The sequence below is a fragment of the Branchiostoma lanceolatum genome, chromosome 3 (assembly GCF_035083965.1).
Source record: "Branchiostoma lanceolatum isolate klBraLanc5 chromosome 3, klBraLanc5.hap2, whole genome shotgun sequence".
NCBI classification, from domain to species: Eukaryota; Metazoa; Chordata; class Leptocardii; order Amphioxiformes; family Branchiostomatidae; genus Branchiostoma; species Branchiostoma lanceolatum.
Window position 1 is genome coordinate 14,327,043 of NC_089724.1, and position 16,544 is coordinate 14,343,586.

General features: G+C 38.0%; 1 protein-coding gene across 2 annotated transcripts; it reads right to left on the reverse strand.

The window, feature by feature from the left end:
* Nucleotides 1-655: 655 nt before the first annotated feature.
* LOC136430473 (major facilitator superfamily domain-containing protein 10-like) lies at nucleotides 656-14,309 on the reverse strand. 2 transcript variants are annotated; one of them, XM_066421133.1, is made up of 13 exons: nucleotides 14,165-14,309; nucleotides 11,773-11,963; nucleotides 11,022-11,118; nucleotides 10,389-10,492; nucleotides 9,675-9,833; nucleotides 9,005-9,190; nucleotides 8,577-8,673; nucleotides 5,653-5,764; nucleotides 5,136-5,244; nucleotides 4,500-4,590; nucleotides 4,048-4,095; nucleotides 3,803-3,892; nucleotides 656-2,631 (listed from the first exon to the last, which is right to left on the reverse strand). In XM_066421133.1, exons 2-13 carry the CDS (start codon nucleotides 11,950-11,952, stop codon nucleotides 2,522-2,524), a joined length of 1,383 nt encoding a protein of 460 aa, XP_066277230.1. In that variant the 5' UTR covers nucleotides 11,953-11,963; nucleotides 14,165-14,309; the 3' UTR covers nucleotides 656-2,521. The 2 variants fall into 2 exon arrangements, with proteins under 2 accessions (XP_066277230.1, XP_066277229.1); XM_066421132.1 differs by having other exon boundaries at nucleotides 11,773-11,996.
* Between the last annotated feature and the right edge of the window lie 2,235 nt (nucleotides 14,310-16,544).

Sequence of the window (16,544 nt, forward strand, 5' to 3'; positions counted from 1 at the left end):
ATTGTTTGCCTCTGTATATTTTTAGATTTCACGTCTGGACTATTGTTTTGAGGTGTCTATGCATGGCACCCAGGCCTAATCGCCTATACTTTGAAGGGATGTGTGAATTGCCCTGTTCCCATCCCACTGATCCAGTTATACCATGTTGTTGTAATGTTGGAACATGTAGGAACAAATGATCAACCTATTTTTCTACAGTTTCGAAAATAATACAAATAACATGTGCAATGTTAGAAATTTGTCTAACATGTTGGAACACAGAAGAAACTATTTAGAACATCAAATAAATGTTGGAAATTGTTCTAAACAGTTACTTATCTCCCTTAGATCAAACCTCCTTGCTTAGATTGTTACAAAGGTTTTGCAAATGTTAGAACAAAAGGCAACTAACACCCTCTCGGTAATGTGGAATCGACTCTACACTATGTTTATGTGTGTATCTGACATCATTTGAGACTATTGTATCTGACAACATTTGAGACATCTGAATGACATGAAAGAAAGCCAAATAGTCTACTCACACTAAACACAGACAAAATCACAAACAAGTGTAATTTTAAATCACTACGCTACAGGTATTGAAACATACAAGTTATTTAGAACCAACAAAATATTGTTAAAATGGAAAGACACTTATGGGTAAAGGTCTGCTTGATACAGTTTGTAGTCAGCTTTATTCTTTGCAATTATACTTAATTAAGAATGATATGTGAAAATCAATATAAAAATAAGCCATGGGTGAGGCTTGTATGAATTTTCTACTCATTAATCATTTCATATGATGAGGCACATAGCCTAAAATGTTACTAACTAAAGAAACTTTTGTAAGTAACAATAGAAAATGTAACATTTCACAATGTTTACCTTAGCATGGTCTAGCCTAACAAACTACAGCACTTATTCTTACTCAAACACATTCATATATGACCAGCTCTGCCCTGCCACTTGCTATATATCAAACACCACAGAGTGCCTGCTACTTTACCAGTAACCATTGTGACGTTACTTGTTTGGAGAATAAAGGGAAGAAAAAGAAACAGCAAAAAAATCCCTTCCATGAAGTTAAACATAATTATTTATGTAATATCTATTGGAGTCTAATGTGCATAATTTCTGGTTATTCTTTTGCAATCTCAATCACTTCACACTTGATAATTTTTTAAGTCTCTAGCAAATGATTCTTCTGCTGCTTTAGTACAGTGTATACACATCCTGTGCTGGCACAATCTGGACTAACATGTATATAAATTGTTCATGTACTTTCTGATCAATTTTCTCTGCTTTGGACAAGTCCCATGTTGAGCATTCATCTAATAGAATTATCATGATTTTATTGCAACACACTATGAAAACATGTTGCATATAGAAAAGGCAATGTATAAAATTCAAACATCGCACATATCTGATACACTCATCACACCTGTCTTCATAAAAAGTGGCCCTGTATTCTAAGTCTTCATAAAAAGTGGCCCTGTCTTCAGAACTGAAGACAATAAGTTACAGAAATAATCTGATGTAAGTACTGGACATTAAAATGAATATCTTGTTGGCTTTTCTTCACTGACATGTACTACAATGGTCCTTAAGTCCCATCATAATTCCTTCACACTATGTAATTAAGTTGCAATAACTGTACGATTTGACAGCTGACAGCTGTGAGCTTTTGACTGACTACTGGACCATTATAGCCTATTTCAATCAAACATTCAGTGGCTATTGCATACCCTGTAAGAGGTGGGCGTTAACTTTACGTTTGAAGTTCTGTGAGTCCTTGAGGTTCACAATGTCCTGCGGGAGGCTGTTCCATAGCTTAACTAGCAGGAATAAAGGTTCTTCTGTGCCAGGAGGAGGATGACTTGACAGGTACATGTATATGTATATAATTATGTACATGGTAAAATCTGCACATTTCCTGTAGCTCACCATCACAAGGATCATTCCTTATACCCTCTTTCCACAGATGAGCCAGCAACCATTGAACCAAAAATCTCATTAGTTGTTGAATGGATTTCATTGATAAAGAAGTATGTCTTTTAAATCATACTTTTACATCATAGATCATATTCAATTCATAAAGTCATAAATTGTAGGTCATACTAGCCTGATAAAATTACACTTAGAATGACAAGAATGACTGAGCTATTGGCTTGATTTCCATAGTGATAAAGAATCCTGAGCTCCTATTGGTGACTCTAGGAAAGGGCATGGTTCTCTCGAGTCAGAAATGAATGGCCATGAGCACTCGGGGAGGAGGCTTGTGGCCGTACTGTAGTTTTTGTCTCTGTCCTGTGGAAAGAGGGCTTTACAATTCCTGACAAATCTCCAGGAATCTCTCCAACTCCATTAAGGCACAAATGGCAGTAAGATTTGTTAATATATACTTAACTACTACGTAACAGTAACTACATGTTTTGTCTCCGCTTCCAATAAAGTTATAACATAATATATACCCTATAGCAGCTGCTGTGTTACTATGCTAAAGTTTTGGTCACGTTCAGGAAGACAAACAGGTGCAGGTGAGTTACTCAGTCTTGTCTGTGGCTGTTTGTACCTTAGCTAACATCATGACAGGAATGATTAGAAGTAGACCTCCTATCGCATAGCAAGGTAGAGCACCAAGTCCCCAGTACACTGTGGAAAGGATAAAGAGACAGGTGTAAACAAGTGTAAGACCATTGATGTAAACAAGGGTAAATTTTCCCCCTATTGTTGTTACTCTAGATAGAAAAATCCACATGATGTATATAGAGTGGGTTTTTAATTGAGTTGTACAATTCTGTTTTTTTCCAACTATATGTACATAGATTATTTCAACAATAATTGGTTATAAGTGATAAATGTACATTGTAGATATTTCAGTTTTCTGCACTATATGACTTGCAATTTTTTCTAATACTGTATTTCTTCTTATAAAGGACGCACTTTTTTAACTTTTCAACTTTCAATATGGCGCTTCATGTCAAGGCCAAAGTCGGGGTGCGGACTTTATTTAGGTTTTTTGTCGAGAAAAGTCGCGACATAGCCAGTGGATATTTCAGTTTTCTGCACTATGTGACTTGTAATTATTTCTAATACCAAGCCTGTATTCTTCCTCTTCCAGCTTGTCAAATTGCATGTTGTCAAATTTCAAGCCCTGGGACCAGCAACAACAAAGTACACATACAAAATATAAAACTTCAGGGTGCAAAATACCTGGTTGCACGTTGCACAGTGCAACAAGATTTCGGTTGGTGCAAGTTAATTCCAAACCCAGGTAGCGCAGTGTGCAACCTTATATTTTGAGCCAAAGATCTCAATCAGAGCCCTGGAAGCTCACAAAAACACAGTGTCACTCTCATAAAATTCGGTAAATCTTCGATTGAAATAAAGAAATCAACACTTTTTTGTTTTAAACCATCCAAAACCCTTCATAGATCGTGGAATTTGAGCTGAAAAAGATGAAAAAACACTGCCCTCGTCTAAACAATATGTTGTTAGGTCAATGGGAACACAATACTATCTAATTTATACTTTGAAATATTAGTAGTATTATACGCTACATACGAGCTTAATTTGATGAAATCGGTGAATGTTGCTGGAGCAACCTGAAATTTGGATGTGCAACCTAGCATTTGCCCTAGGTTGCAACATGGGCAACCTGGCTCAAAAAAGTATTTTGCACCCTGAACTTATTATATATGGATGTAGGCTGCATGAAGACTTTTATGATATGACTATCATGCATATACTATCAACTTTTTACGATCATCCAACGGTAACTGATATATACTTGGTCTCTTTCTGTCATGATAGTTCCCATTACCTGTAGATGCAGCCACCGGCCCAAGGGCTCGTGCTAGAGCCCCCAGCGAACGTAAAATCCCCATGACAGTTCCCTTTTGGTCAGTACCACCTGTGGAAAGCCAAGATAATATAATTAAAGCTTCCGCATAACATCAATTATTTCTTGATAACAAAAGCACTCAAAGTGGTGAAAAGTATCTCAATCATGACCATGTTTTTAACAGACTCTTTTAGTAAACTGTACTAAGAAAATGCAAATCATACCATAAGAGGATGTCATAGCTGTCAGACAGGGGACAACAGTTGCAGAGGCTGGAAGGGAAACAATGCAAATGTGCTGTAAGTTACAATGCATTGTGAGCTAAAAGTGATCAATGTACATAATTTGCCACAAGACATGGTCTCCAGTCATGTAGTAAGAAAGCCAGTTAACTAAGTACTGTGTCAACTACAAAATGTGCTTAACTTTTGTGTTTGTGGCAATTTTGTTGCTATTAAAAGATGGATTAAAAAATTGCACTTTTAAAGGGTTTGCCTGCAAGGATATTAATCTAGGGTCAATGAAGTATGCACAATGAGAAACTCTCCAGTTCATTTTGTATTGTTTTCAAATTTCATCATTTGCCCCTAGTCAGTTTTTTCTATGCATCCAAAGCACACACGCACAGCATTCGAATCCATTTGTTTGTATATGTGTGATGAAATTAGATACTTACCAAATGAGAAAAGGCCAAGTCCAATGTAGAACAGGAGGGTTGACTCAGCTGCACCAATCAGAAGGAAGGATGGTACCAAGATGGCCATACCCTGAATTGGAAAAGAATCATTGGTCAGGACCTGTTTGCCATAATCTATCTGTGCTGAAGCTTTTTTTAACCCCCTCTCTACCGTGGGTACATTGTGTACTTCAATGTATCAAAAGCAGAAGTAGTTTGTAAGCTCAAAATACTGCGAGGAACGGTTAAGTGAAATACAGGTAGTTAGGGTTGCACCCATCTTTTAGAAGGGACTTAAAATGGGGGTCCAGTGTTTGAGGAGGTGCCTCGAGCATGTTACAGGGAAGGGTTAGCGACCCCTCCCTGTAAAAATATACCCTACTAGTGACTACTGAAACAGCAAGTTAACTTGCTACCCCTGCCCTATACATATGTATGTGACACTAGGCACTACAAGGGTCTGACCGAAAGAACCAATGAACAAACCAACAAACTAGGTGCACTAGTACTATGATGAAGGAAAGTTTTACCCTGCTCGCTTATTGATTTCTCGAACAAACGAACAAACAAACAAACAAACAAACAAATAGATAAATAAACTAGGTGCACTAGTAGTATGATGAAGGAGAGTTTTACCCTGCTGGCTATTTTCTTCTCTGTCCCAGGTGAGATCCTCCTGGAGTACCCCCCCTGTGTCACCAGCATGATCAGTCCCATGTACAGGAACATTCTGCCCTGCTGCATGCTGGGAAGATAGTAACTAAATCTTAGTTAAAATAACCAATATTCCCAAAGTCATCTAAAAGACTTGCACATGTTTAGCTAAACTGTTTTGCAATGGAGATATGAATAATGCATACAAAGTATAGTCTATCATTTAGCATATGTTCTGAATAACTCAAGTGTTCAATATCTGGCTTTATCCAAAGTACAACCTTGTCATTGACCATTTACGAACATACTGTCATCACTAAGGATATCTATGAAAAACTGTATGAAAAAAACTTAACATAATATTTGTCAATATCAGTCACAATGCTCATACATAACATGCACATGACATTGATATTGAATGTCACTGTATCAAGAATTTTCTTTTTGAACTTCCAATCACAACTGTTACAGCAATATATCTCCTGGCTTGCTGACCTACCTAGTGTACTGGAACTTGTTATGGGTGAGGAACGTCAGCGTGTACTCCAGCCCAGAGAACAGGAACAGGTACACAAAGTATGTGGCTCCAAGGGACTGTAGGCTCTCCAGTTCTGTGTTACAAGTTCAAGTTCACTTCTTTAAAACAATGTCAAGTGTTTGAAGATATGTTCCCTATTTATCTTGGGAGAAAGTTACACATGGTTTTGCCCCTCCCCTATTATGGAGTCATGCATCATCAAAGTGTTTTAAGTGGTTCTTAAATCATGGCTTCCAATCCCATCTCATGTATAAGTTAACTTATTGATATAATACCCATTTCTCTATATTTCAAGCTTCATGTGCATGCATGTACAAGGCTCTCCTTAATAATTGTTGAAGATGACAATACCCTTTGAAGATCTTATTTTAATGGAAGACTATAAAAAATAAAGACCAAAACGTGACTTGTAATTTTATGAGTCACCCATGGGGTTGGAGTGTCCTCTTTCTTACCTTTGAAAAAAAATCCAATCATCACCTAAAGTAGACATAAAGTTACACCCCAAACTGGAATGTTCTGAAAATTCCCAGGCGTTTACTCAGCCCTGTTGTTGACGCTTATCTCTCAAACACAATCTAACATATACACCACTGCTGATGAGGCCATTGTGGTCGGTATTTAGAACATCAGAATCACTAATCATTATCTGCCACTTTGCCCTTTTAGATGCTTATCCAAGGGGCACTAATTGAACCATGTTTAGCTGGGTTCTAATCCCTCAACCTCACCCATTGTCTCAAACACTTAAGGTAAAATCTGTCCATAGTTGCCATGCTTCCAATGGTAATCCCTACATAAACCGACCAATGTTCGCTAGACAAAACCTCAGAATCTGATGATGTTTTGGGGGCACTGCTTCAACAGATGACAACACATTACTGAAAGAATTGAAAGCAAAACAGATTCAGGCTCAAGCATTACATGTACATCTAGGTACCAAGAATACATGTGCTGAAAACTCTATGCAATACAGTAGTATGCCCTCCTAATTTGATATCAATTTTTTCTGCAAATTTAAAAGGAGACAATTGTTTGAGAAACCAAAGGATTGGATAACTGTCTGGATTGGACATTTGGTTGGACTCCTGTATGAAAAATAAACCACTTTGGGACAAAATGTTTATCTATCTAAAGGTGTGGTCACATTTGTCGCACAGTTTTTTTGTGAATTATATTCAGCGAGGCTATGACAAATTATGGTAACCTTCTCCGTCACAAGGGACAGCTGATCTTGTACGATACATTTACATACAACTGTCCAAAGAATGCCCTTAAGTTGTAAAGTTGTTGTACAACAAATGTGACTGGGGGCTGACCAATAGTTCCTGGTACAATGTAACTACATGTATGCACAACCTGTTCTAAGTTCTAACAGATAAGGTTAATCCCCGTCTTAATGGACATATCACACAAGTTGTGAGGTGGAAGTGATATGCTTACTAAAGCTTCCACCATTTGGGTGGTATGGTAACCAGGTTTTCCACTCCAATCAACAAGCACAATTTATGCACACATTCTTTCAATAGATGAACATCGCATTAATTAAATCTTTCTCTGACTTCTATGTAAAGCTTCGAATTCTTGACTACTTCGTTCTTTTGAGGAATTCATAACATTTTTCTACCGACACATTTACAATGTATATCACAAATGTAATCTTATACCATTTTTTTTAGAGCATTTTGTTATGACTATTCCAATTTTTGTAGAGTGAAACATACAAGTGGTTGAAGTGCTAAATAATACTGTGTAAGATTCTCCTTGTTGAAATTATTTTGAGAGCTGTGGCAGTCATGACTTGGATTCCATGTGCACAGTTTTAACTGAAAAACTGTATATATGCACATACAGTACTTTAACTGTCTTTGTTGTTGTTAACAGGAAAACAAGAACAACAGGACACAAATGATGCCTCTAAGCCCCCATTTCTTGAGAATGTTCCAATAACAATGATTTCAGTCTCGTGGAATAACAAGCAAAAAAGCCAGGATTGCTGTGTCAAACAGAGAAACTCCTTTTGTTACTTAACTGTTGGAGATAAAGGGAAATGTTTCCATTGTTGGAGAAAGGAGGGATACAAGACTAGTCCTTAAGGAAATACAGGTGATTACGCTTAAGACTTGATTTTATCACTCCTTTCACGAGATGTAAAAAGTGTGAAATATGAATCGCCCATCTGTCAGGGAATCTACGTCGGATGTGGCGAAACAAACAAGCCGCCTCCGGCAAATATTCCGGGGAAATACAGCGATTACAAGTATCTGATCTGCATACTTGGTACAATAGTGTTCAAAAGTGGTTTAGTCCGTTCCTTGGGTGGTCAATGTGAAATGTTTAGAAATGGTTCTTTAGACTTTTAAGATTGCATGACAGGAATCTAGAATATATGTTATGGTAAATTACTATGGAAAGTCATGTGCTGTTTATTTTGCTCATTACTTCTAGGTACACTAGTGTGCAAACATTATACAGTGGCCTTTTTCCTCAACTTGACCTTTAAAATACACCTGTTCTTAAAAAGTTTGTCATACTATATTATGGTCTCCCAACTACAGAAATCCTAGAAAACATGGAAAACATATCATACATTGAAAATTTATCAGACTGAGTTTGTAAATTGACAGGATGATTTACTGAAAGAATTTTATGTTTTTCCTTTATCAGCAGTTTAGAGATAAGTTGATAGGAGGCGCTGCTGTACGTGGAAGCAGAGCAGATTATACGAGACCCAAAATGGAGACTGGTTGCTTTTCAAAAACAAGAAGACTATATGTAGACAAGAGCCAAAACTTGCAAAAGTGGAGTTCTTCTACATAAATACATATTATATATTACTTGACTGTAGTAAGATAGTGTATAGTGCACTTGTCTGGTTTTCTTACCTATCTTTGTCAGATTTTTGACAGCAGAGAAACTGAAGAGAGAAGAAGGGTTGACCAGGAAGGATGCCTCACTCAGTCCATTACCGATAGACTTGGCCTGAAATAGAGAATTCACAAGATCCAGTCTGTACCTGGCAGCTTCAATATGTGCACAATGCACATTTCAATCTATTGAAAATGATATGTCCTTATAATTGCAACATCAAAAGCATTCAATCCATATTCCTTTTCTAGTATGACTGTATCAGCAGATCAAAAGCTAGAATCATGCATCTAACAGTTAGTGTCTGAGCTTGTGTGTGTAGCAAAGCAACGTTAGAATATAGAATATGCATATATTTTTTCAGTGATGCGAAGAAATTGATAATGTGAAAACTATTGTACTGTACAAATTCATCGCAGCTCAGATTGTAGAATTAAGTACTTACTCTTCTTCCTTCTGGTAGTGTCTCTGGCAGGAAGAAGGCAATAAACATGATGTTACACAGGGAGAGAGCCAGGGCAAATAGAGCGGGTGTAGAGAAGAAGTGTCCCTCATCCGACATCCGGGAAAACCAAGCGCCGATGGACGGACCAATCAGGAATCCCAAGGAAAAGGCAATACCGATCACAGCCTAGGCACAGGGGGAATAAGAGTCAACAAATTCCAACAAAGGCAAATGAACATAGTATTCTTTTCCTTACTAGCAATTCATGTCTTAAAAAAAAGAATGTTGAAGTGATCTCGAACCAGTTTAGCTCGCTGAAGAGCTAATCTTTCACTGCCCGTGACAGAGAAGACAGATGACATGTACAGTATATACAGGTTCAAGTACAATGAACAGTGGACCATGGTTTAATGTTCCGTCCTAACGACTATAGCCCACAGTGAATCGTGATTAACAAACTCCTGATTACTTGGTCCAGAGGCAGGGTCACTTCTACATTTTGTATTCGGTACAAACTAGCTAAGGATGAAATATAGTGTGTCAAAAGCAATAAAAGCAGTTCATGAGGCAAAATGCTACACAAATGTCACAGAAGAACAAATAATAAGAATTCAATGACCAATTTCAGTCTAAATATAGTAAGGGAAATTTTGTTGAGAAGTTGTGTTACCATTCCATGTCCTTTTGACTTGGCAGACTTGAGGTCAGCCACCACGGCTGTAGCCAGACTGACGTTCCCCTTGCTGATACCGCCCAGAACCCTGGCCAGGACAAACACACCAAAGGTATACGACACAGTCCACACACCGTAGGAGCAGGCTATACCAACCTACAGGAGGTGGGAATACAGATGTTAGCGAACATAAAATAACACCTTTTCTCCTCTATACCATTTAGTCACATCTAATGATCTATACCATTGAGAACATATTGATTATCTACTGAAAGAAATGTGATTAAAAAGAAAGGTCAGCATGCTTTTTTTTTCCATACAAATGTTACAGGACTGTCTTTGTCAAGGTAAACCCACGACTAGTAAGTCCTACCCTTGGAAAATTATTTCAAAAACCATGAATTTTATTTTCATGATGATCACAAGCTAGGCTATTGTAAAGAAGTCCCAATTGAATTTGTGATGTAAAACACTACAATCAGACATTAACACAATATAGTCGTTTTTGATAACATTGGATAAAGACGCAAATTAAGTGCAAATGTCTCACAATAAGGTGCAAACTGAAATTCGGCACAAGAATTCATGATCATGAAGTATTTGTCACCATAAAAATTTTAAAGTTTGTGAAGACACAAAAGCAAACATGGCACTTTGCCCTGCACTATGTACGCTGTAGATATGTATGTTAGAATGTGATATAGGTCTTACAGCAGATAAGAGCATGAGGGGCTTGCGTCCGTACACATCTGACAGGGCACCAATCAGGGGCGACGACAAGAACTGGAGCAGGGAGAACAGGGAACCCAGGATTCCTGCAGGACAAAACACAGGCCATGTCATTAACCTTTCCCCTGATGAAGCAGTCTTTCGAGTAATGTTAACCTTTTTCCTGCTGAGGTGGCCTTTTGGCATGAAAGTTGTGTTGTATGGAGCAGCAGGAAAGATTGAGGGGCAATACATCGTGTTTTTTTTTAGATGTGTTCAAATTATGACATAAATGATGTCCCACCATCAGTATGAATGTGAAATATAGTGCAACATTGAACCACAATGTTGTGGAACTTAATTTGCCTCATCAAACAGTAAAAAAACAAACAGAAGACGACTTGGATAATCTATCCCTCATAGATAACATACTACACCATTCTTCATTCTACGCGGAAGACACACAGTTGCACCTATATTATGTATATATGTACTATATGCTCCACAAATTACAATGCTGCTATTAATTGAAATAACCTTAGAGCTTTTATAAGTTGCTTGCATTAATCATAATACAAGCATGTCTGCAAGGTCCAGTACATATGATTGTAACACTGTTGTAATGATAAATCTCACCACCAAACAGCACAGCATTGAACCTCCTGGTCTGTGGAATACCCAAAGTGACAGCAAACCAGTCCACATATTCCTGTATAGCTCCGTACAAGCCACCCTGGGTAAGGGAGAAGGTCCAACAACACTAAACACTAAACAACAAATAGTTGTTTACCCTGAGTCATCACATCCACCATTTTCTTACTAAACCATCATCAGCTTATTTCAACAAATCTTTGTCAATGGAGGACAATGATACTCAAACAGGTGTCCTAATTCCCTCTAGTTTTGTTAAAACTTGGGTAAGAATAGTAAAAGTCAAGTAATATACATAGTTCTCCCAAAATGCTTGTCATTACTACAACAAAATCTGTTAAAATAGAGAAGTGCTCTTGTCCTCAAATCTCAAGTAACATCTACTGACATAATTCCACTAGGGTAGATAATTCCACCACCCTGAAAAGATACGTCCAAACACATCTCCAACCCAACGTTCCTCAGTATAATGCACTCCTGTATATCTAAACTGTGCATACCTGGGAGGTGCTGTACTAGAGATCTATCAAACCCATTGTTTTTCAAAGTGGTGGATTTACATGTATGTTAATGGTAGTTATCTAGTGGCACACACTACAGTATGAACTATGATATAGGCCAGCAAGTCTCTTTGTTCTTTCTGTAACAAGATTTGGCAAGTATAAAGAGAGGCCTCAGAGGGGTTGCCAGCCCTTTGCCAAGCTGTTCAGTTATCTGAGACATAGTTAATATGTACCTGATCAACTTGTCCATAGTAGTCCAGGAGAGAAGGCATGAGGGGCAGAATGACAGTAAAGGCCAAGAGATCCACCAACAGGAGCACAAACACAGCCAGGAGAACTCTGGAGTCACTCTTGTCACCCCCTTCTTCCACGTCTTGGGAGGCTGACTTGGATCTCTCCTGTTTGGTGGCCATCTTTTTTTTATCTTGGGAGAACAGTCAGAGATAGTTACGGGGGCCTGGATGGGAGGTCACAACAATACTGTAGGTTAAATTCAGGAAGGCAGAAGCAATTACATTGATACACAAGCACCAATTACGTTTTCTGCATAATGTAATTATATAACATGCTATGTTGAACTAGAAAGAACTGACTACAAACTATGTGGAATTAAAAGGGCATGCGCACATCAATATTTGAACATCCTGTTACACGTCAACACTGTTATCTAATACATGCCAGTAGACAATACAACGTGGTCTGGCTAGGGTAGGATTTGCTCATAAGGTTACAAGGAGGATAGGTCCTTGAGATATTTTTGTCCATCGTTGCCTGGCAGTACGACGCTTTGAACTTGACATTCAAACATTTTACATACCAATGTTTAACTTCAAGTTCAGGTCAAGTCAAGTCAAAGCCTTCCTGGGCCATGAGATGAGCAAGTCATTCCACAGTGGACTTTAGCCAGATGTTATTAGAATATAACAGGAATTTGGAAAAAAATTCAATCCAACATATGCATGAAAGAAAAAAAGAAAAAAATTTCATTTGCTAAAAAGTTTCAATATAGGAAACAAATAGAATACAAAGTCTGAAATGAGACAGTCAGTCATTTTGCAAGTCATGGCTGTACCTGAACCACTTACTAAGCTAAGTAAACAGGGAGATTATATTTAGATCAAGGACTTCCTTGAGTACTCGGAAAAGTTGGAATCCCCATGGAAACCGTTCCGGTACCACGTTAGCTCAAACATGTATTGACATTCTAAATAACAGCCATTGTGATATGCACTTAATTATGTGGTAGGAGGGGAAAGCAGGCATTTGCATCTTGTTTTATGTTCCTGTTGAAAAAAACCTAAAAATTATATAGAAATGCAATGCAAGACAGAACGTATGTTCTATCATATGTATGACGAGTTTGCAGTTTGGTCACTGCAAAAGCCATGAACATAAAACCCCTGCGAATATTTAATGATTTACAGTATCAGTGGAATGGGGTGGGTTTTAGCACTGTTGGATGACTTGAATTTAATGTCAGCAATGACTAAAGCTTAGCAATGCAAAGCTGGAACAGTTAAAACTTTTTCTCTGTCAACAATCATTCTTGTTTTCACAAGTGAACCACGCTGCTGTGATACTTTCTATCGAACTCCTTGTGTTGCTTGAGTCAGCCCGCCAAGGAGTTACACACTGGGAACCCAAGGAGTGACTGAACTACTGAGGGATGTAACAGACCGACAATTTTCAAGAGATGTTCTTCTTGAGAAGACCTAGTTTCAGATCTTAAGTGTTGGGCTAATTGTTACTTGAATCAACCTTAAGGTGCTCATGTAGTTACTGGACCAACAGGGCACCCACTTAATGTTCTTAAGAATGTTTTTGAGGTTTCACAGTGCTGTGCAGTCTGAGTTTTTATGCATACAGGGCTGCTAGCTTTGAGTCTGAACAATGAAAACTTTTGCTGATTGCCGCAAGCATCCACAAAAGGCTGACGTACAGTAAAAAAAACACCCCATACATTGATAAAGATCAGTGGTTGCAGTGTCCTTAACAGCACCTTTGAGCATAGCATTTTACCCCTACTAGTATGTCCAGATTTGGGCCCCTATACTTTTATTTGACCCCCTAATCCCCTATGCTATCTTTCATCCAGCATCAGCTCACACACAAATTGTTTTGCAAATGTTATCTTATAAAAGTGGTCATTTACTACTGTTTAGTAATTTCTGTTAATTTATTAGGTGTAAGGTGATTAAGTAAACAACGCCTTAATTCCGAGAGGTTAATTGTACGGACATGATGACTTAAATACCTGGCAACCAAGTCTCGAAAACTTACTGTCCAAGCAAACATGGAAGATATAAACGTTATCACTGAGACCTCCTTGCTGAGACCAAGGACATTATATATAATGTCCTTGCTCATACAAGGGTATCATTAATTTGGTATCTAGTCTACCGGCAGCCTGATAGAACATGTAACATTAGAACATCAAAATGTTTTCTGCAATGTTTTTAATAATTATGACTGCACTGGTCAAATCTAGCCATCATATTATAAAACACAACGGAGCAAAACTAAGTTTAGTTATGCAAATTGTGCTGGCAACCGTTACCACGTTGATTCATAATGTTGATAGTAGACTATAAGCAGCGTATAGAATATATCAAACTCTTTACCCACCTGTTACCTGTGCTGTAGATCTTCAGAAATCACGACTCACAGCTCAGTCCCACCTTTACCTGTAAGTCGTTCGCCTTTCTTCCTGCCTTCTCGGAAACTTCCTGCACTTCCGGGTCTTCATTCATTGCGCCACCGAAGTGCTTTCTGGGAATGGATTGTACCATTAAAATGAAGGGGAGTACGATCAATGACATCAATAAGGACCCCAGATACTGGTAAAAAGGCAATGTTCGCGGGGATTTAATTTCGCGGTCGGGAAAAAATATGGGGTGTTCACGGTGGTTCTGGGTTCGTAGTTCACAGTTAAAGCAAGGGAAAGGGTGGGCATAAGACAGAACAGAAATGTTCCCGCTGGTTTTATGTTCCAATTCACGACAACAGCGACCATAAAACCACCGCGAATATTTCCCATTTTACAGTATACCTTGTCCTCGATCATTTAGCCTCGACCCTTTTCTTCTTCTTTCGTACTTTTGAGCCCAATAGATGTAGAATTCATTGCAGTTGCCCATATCTTAGTTACAGGTGGCCGGTACAGATAAAACGTGGGAAAGATAAAGGATAGGACAACACGGGAACATTGGCAACTGAAGTTTTGTGTGTGCAAAGAACAAAGCAAGTGAATTTAGTTTGTTAGTAATATTTACATATGCATACACAAAGACGTGTGATTTTGTCTCTTTAAAATCACCGAATCTTGTTCTAACAAAAACTGGTAGAGAGTTTTGCAGAAAATAAATTAATAGAAAAATCACATTAAAAAGGGGGCTGCAAAAATTACTTTGTGATTTAGTAGAAAATCCATGACACTGACTTTTGGCATTGTCAATTATTAGATATCTTATGTTATGTTGACTGCTATCTATAAGTCGTTGAGAATTTGTCGCATCCCGCACATAGATAGGAAAACTGCATACACGCAGTCAACTGCATAACATGATAAATCTAATAATTGGCAATGCCAAAAGTCAATGTCAGGTATTTTTCTACTAAATCATAAAGTAGCTTTTGCAGGCCCCCTTTTTAATGTGATTTTTCTATTAATTTATTTTCTGCAAAACTCTCTACCAGTTTTTGTTCAAACAAGATTTATAAATAGCAAATTCTTGTAACCATCCTTGAACGAGGACATCGGTGATGTAACCATATGATTTGCTTATTTGCTAGACTGTACTTACACTTGTGGCATATACGACAATATGACAATATCCAATCTTTATTGACAACTTAACTACCAGAGAATCAAACGACAATAAAGTCACACGCGTGCTCACGTAAATAACTCTACACAACAATCGAGTACATACTATCTGACACCAAATAAAATCGACATTTAGCGCCGCTCAAGCAGTGCCGCAGTCAATTCTGTACCCGCGACCACCGGTTTAACGTAGCGTTCACGCCAAGCCTTTCTTGTGAAATATCCCCTTTAACCTGTGTATGGGAACTTTCTCACTTCACTACGCACAGGACATTGATGAACAACCAGCAATCCTTACATTTACGATTCTCTTCACACGTCATTTCATTTTCCATTACAACAAATTACGTGCAGGCAAGTTGGGCTTTGAGTCATATCCAGGTAATCAGACGAAATGGAGTCTAATATACAAAATCACTTGAGCCGTGAAGGTACCTTTAAACCCTAGTTAAAGTGAGTAATTAATTCCAGTCTTACACTTCATTTGGCTATCGAGTTTTTAGCGCTTCGGTGGGGCTCTTAGGATACTAAAAATGTTAAAAGGTTGCGATTCGTCTGGGGAACACATTATTGTACAATTTGGCAAAAAGCGGGCCGTCGAATCGAAGTTAAATCATGCAGGACCAACAGGGAAGGTTGTCTCAAGCGTTGGAAGATTTAATAAATAAATAGCAACGTTCGCCTGGGATTTTCCGTGTAGTTCGCCGAGTCTGTTGGGTGCTTAAGGGATGCTTCTCAGCCGTGAAATTAAAACTTTTCGCCAGAAGAATGGGAAATCTTCCACGTCCACACGTTAAAATGGGCACGAGAAGCGGTCAGTGACGTAGCCTGAATAAGAAGAACTTGATATTGCGCGACATTTGTAACAGGTACAAATACAATATATGGCAACTTCTACATACATAACAGTTGAACTATTGCTAATATTCATCTGACAATTTTATGGAACTAATCTACTTCATGAATAACAGTAAAGACAATCTAATTATGCGTACTAATACTCTAGAACATTATGCTGATAATACATGTTAGTATGTTGCGTCGGGAATGTATACATATACATGTAACATTAATATTGTTTCATTTTTCCATAGAGTTGTATATGAATTGGCCTACATAGGTAGATGTATGAATGGGGTAGGATGATATCATATTGAATATCTATGTCTTTGTATGTGA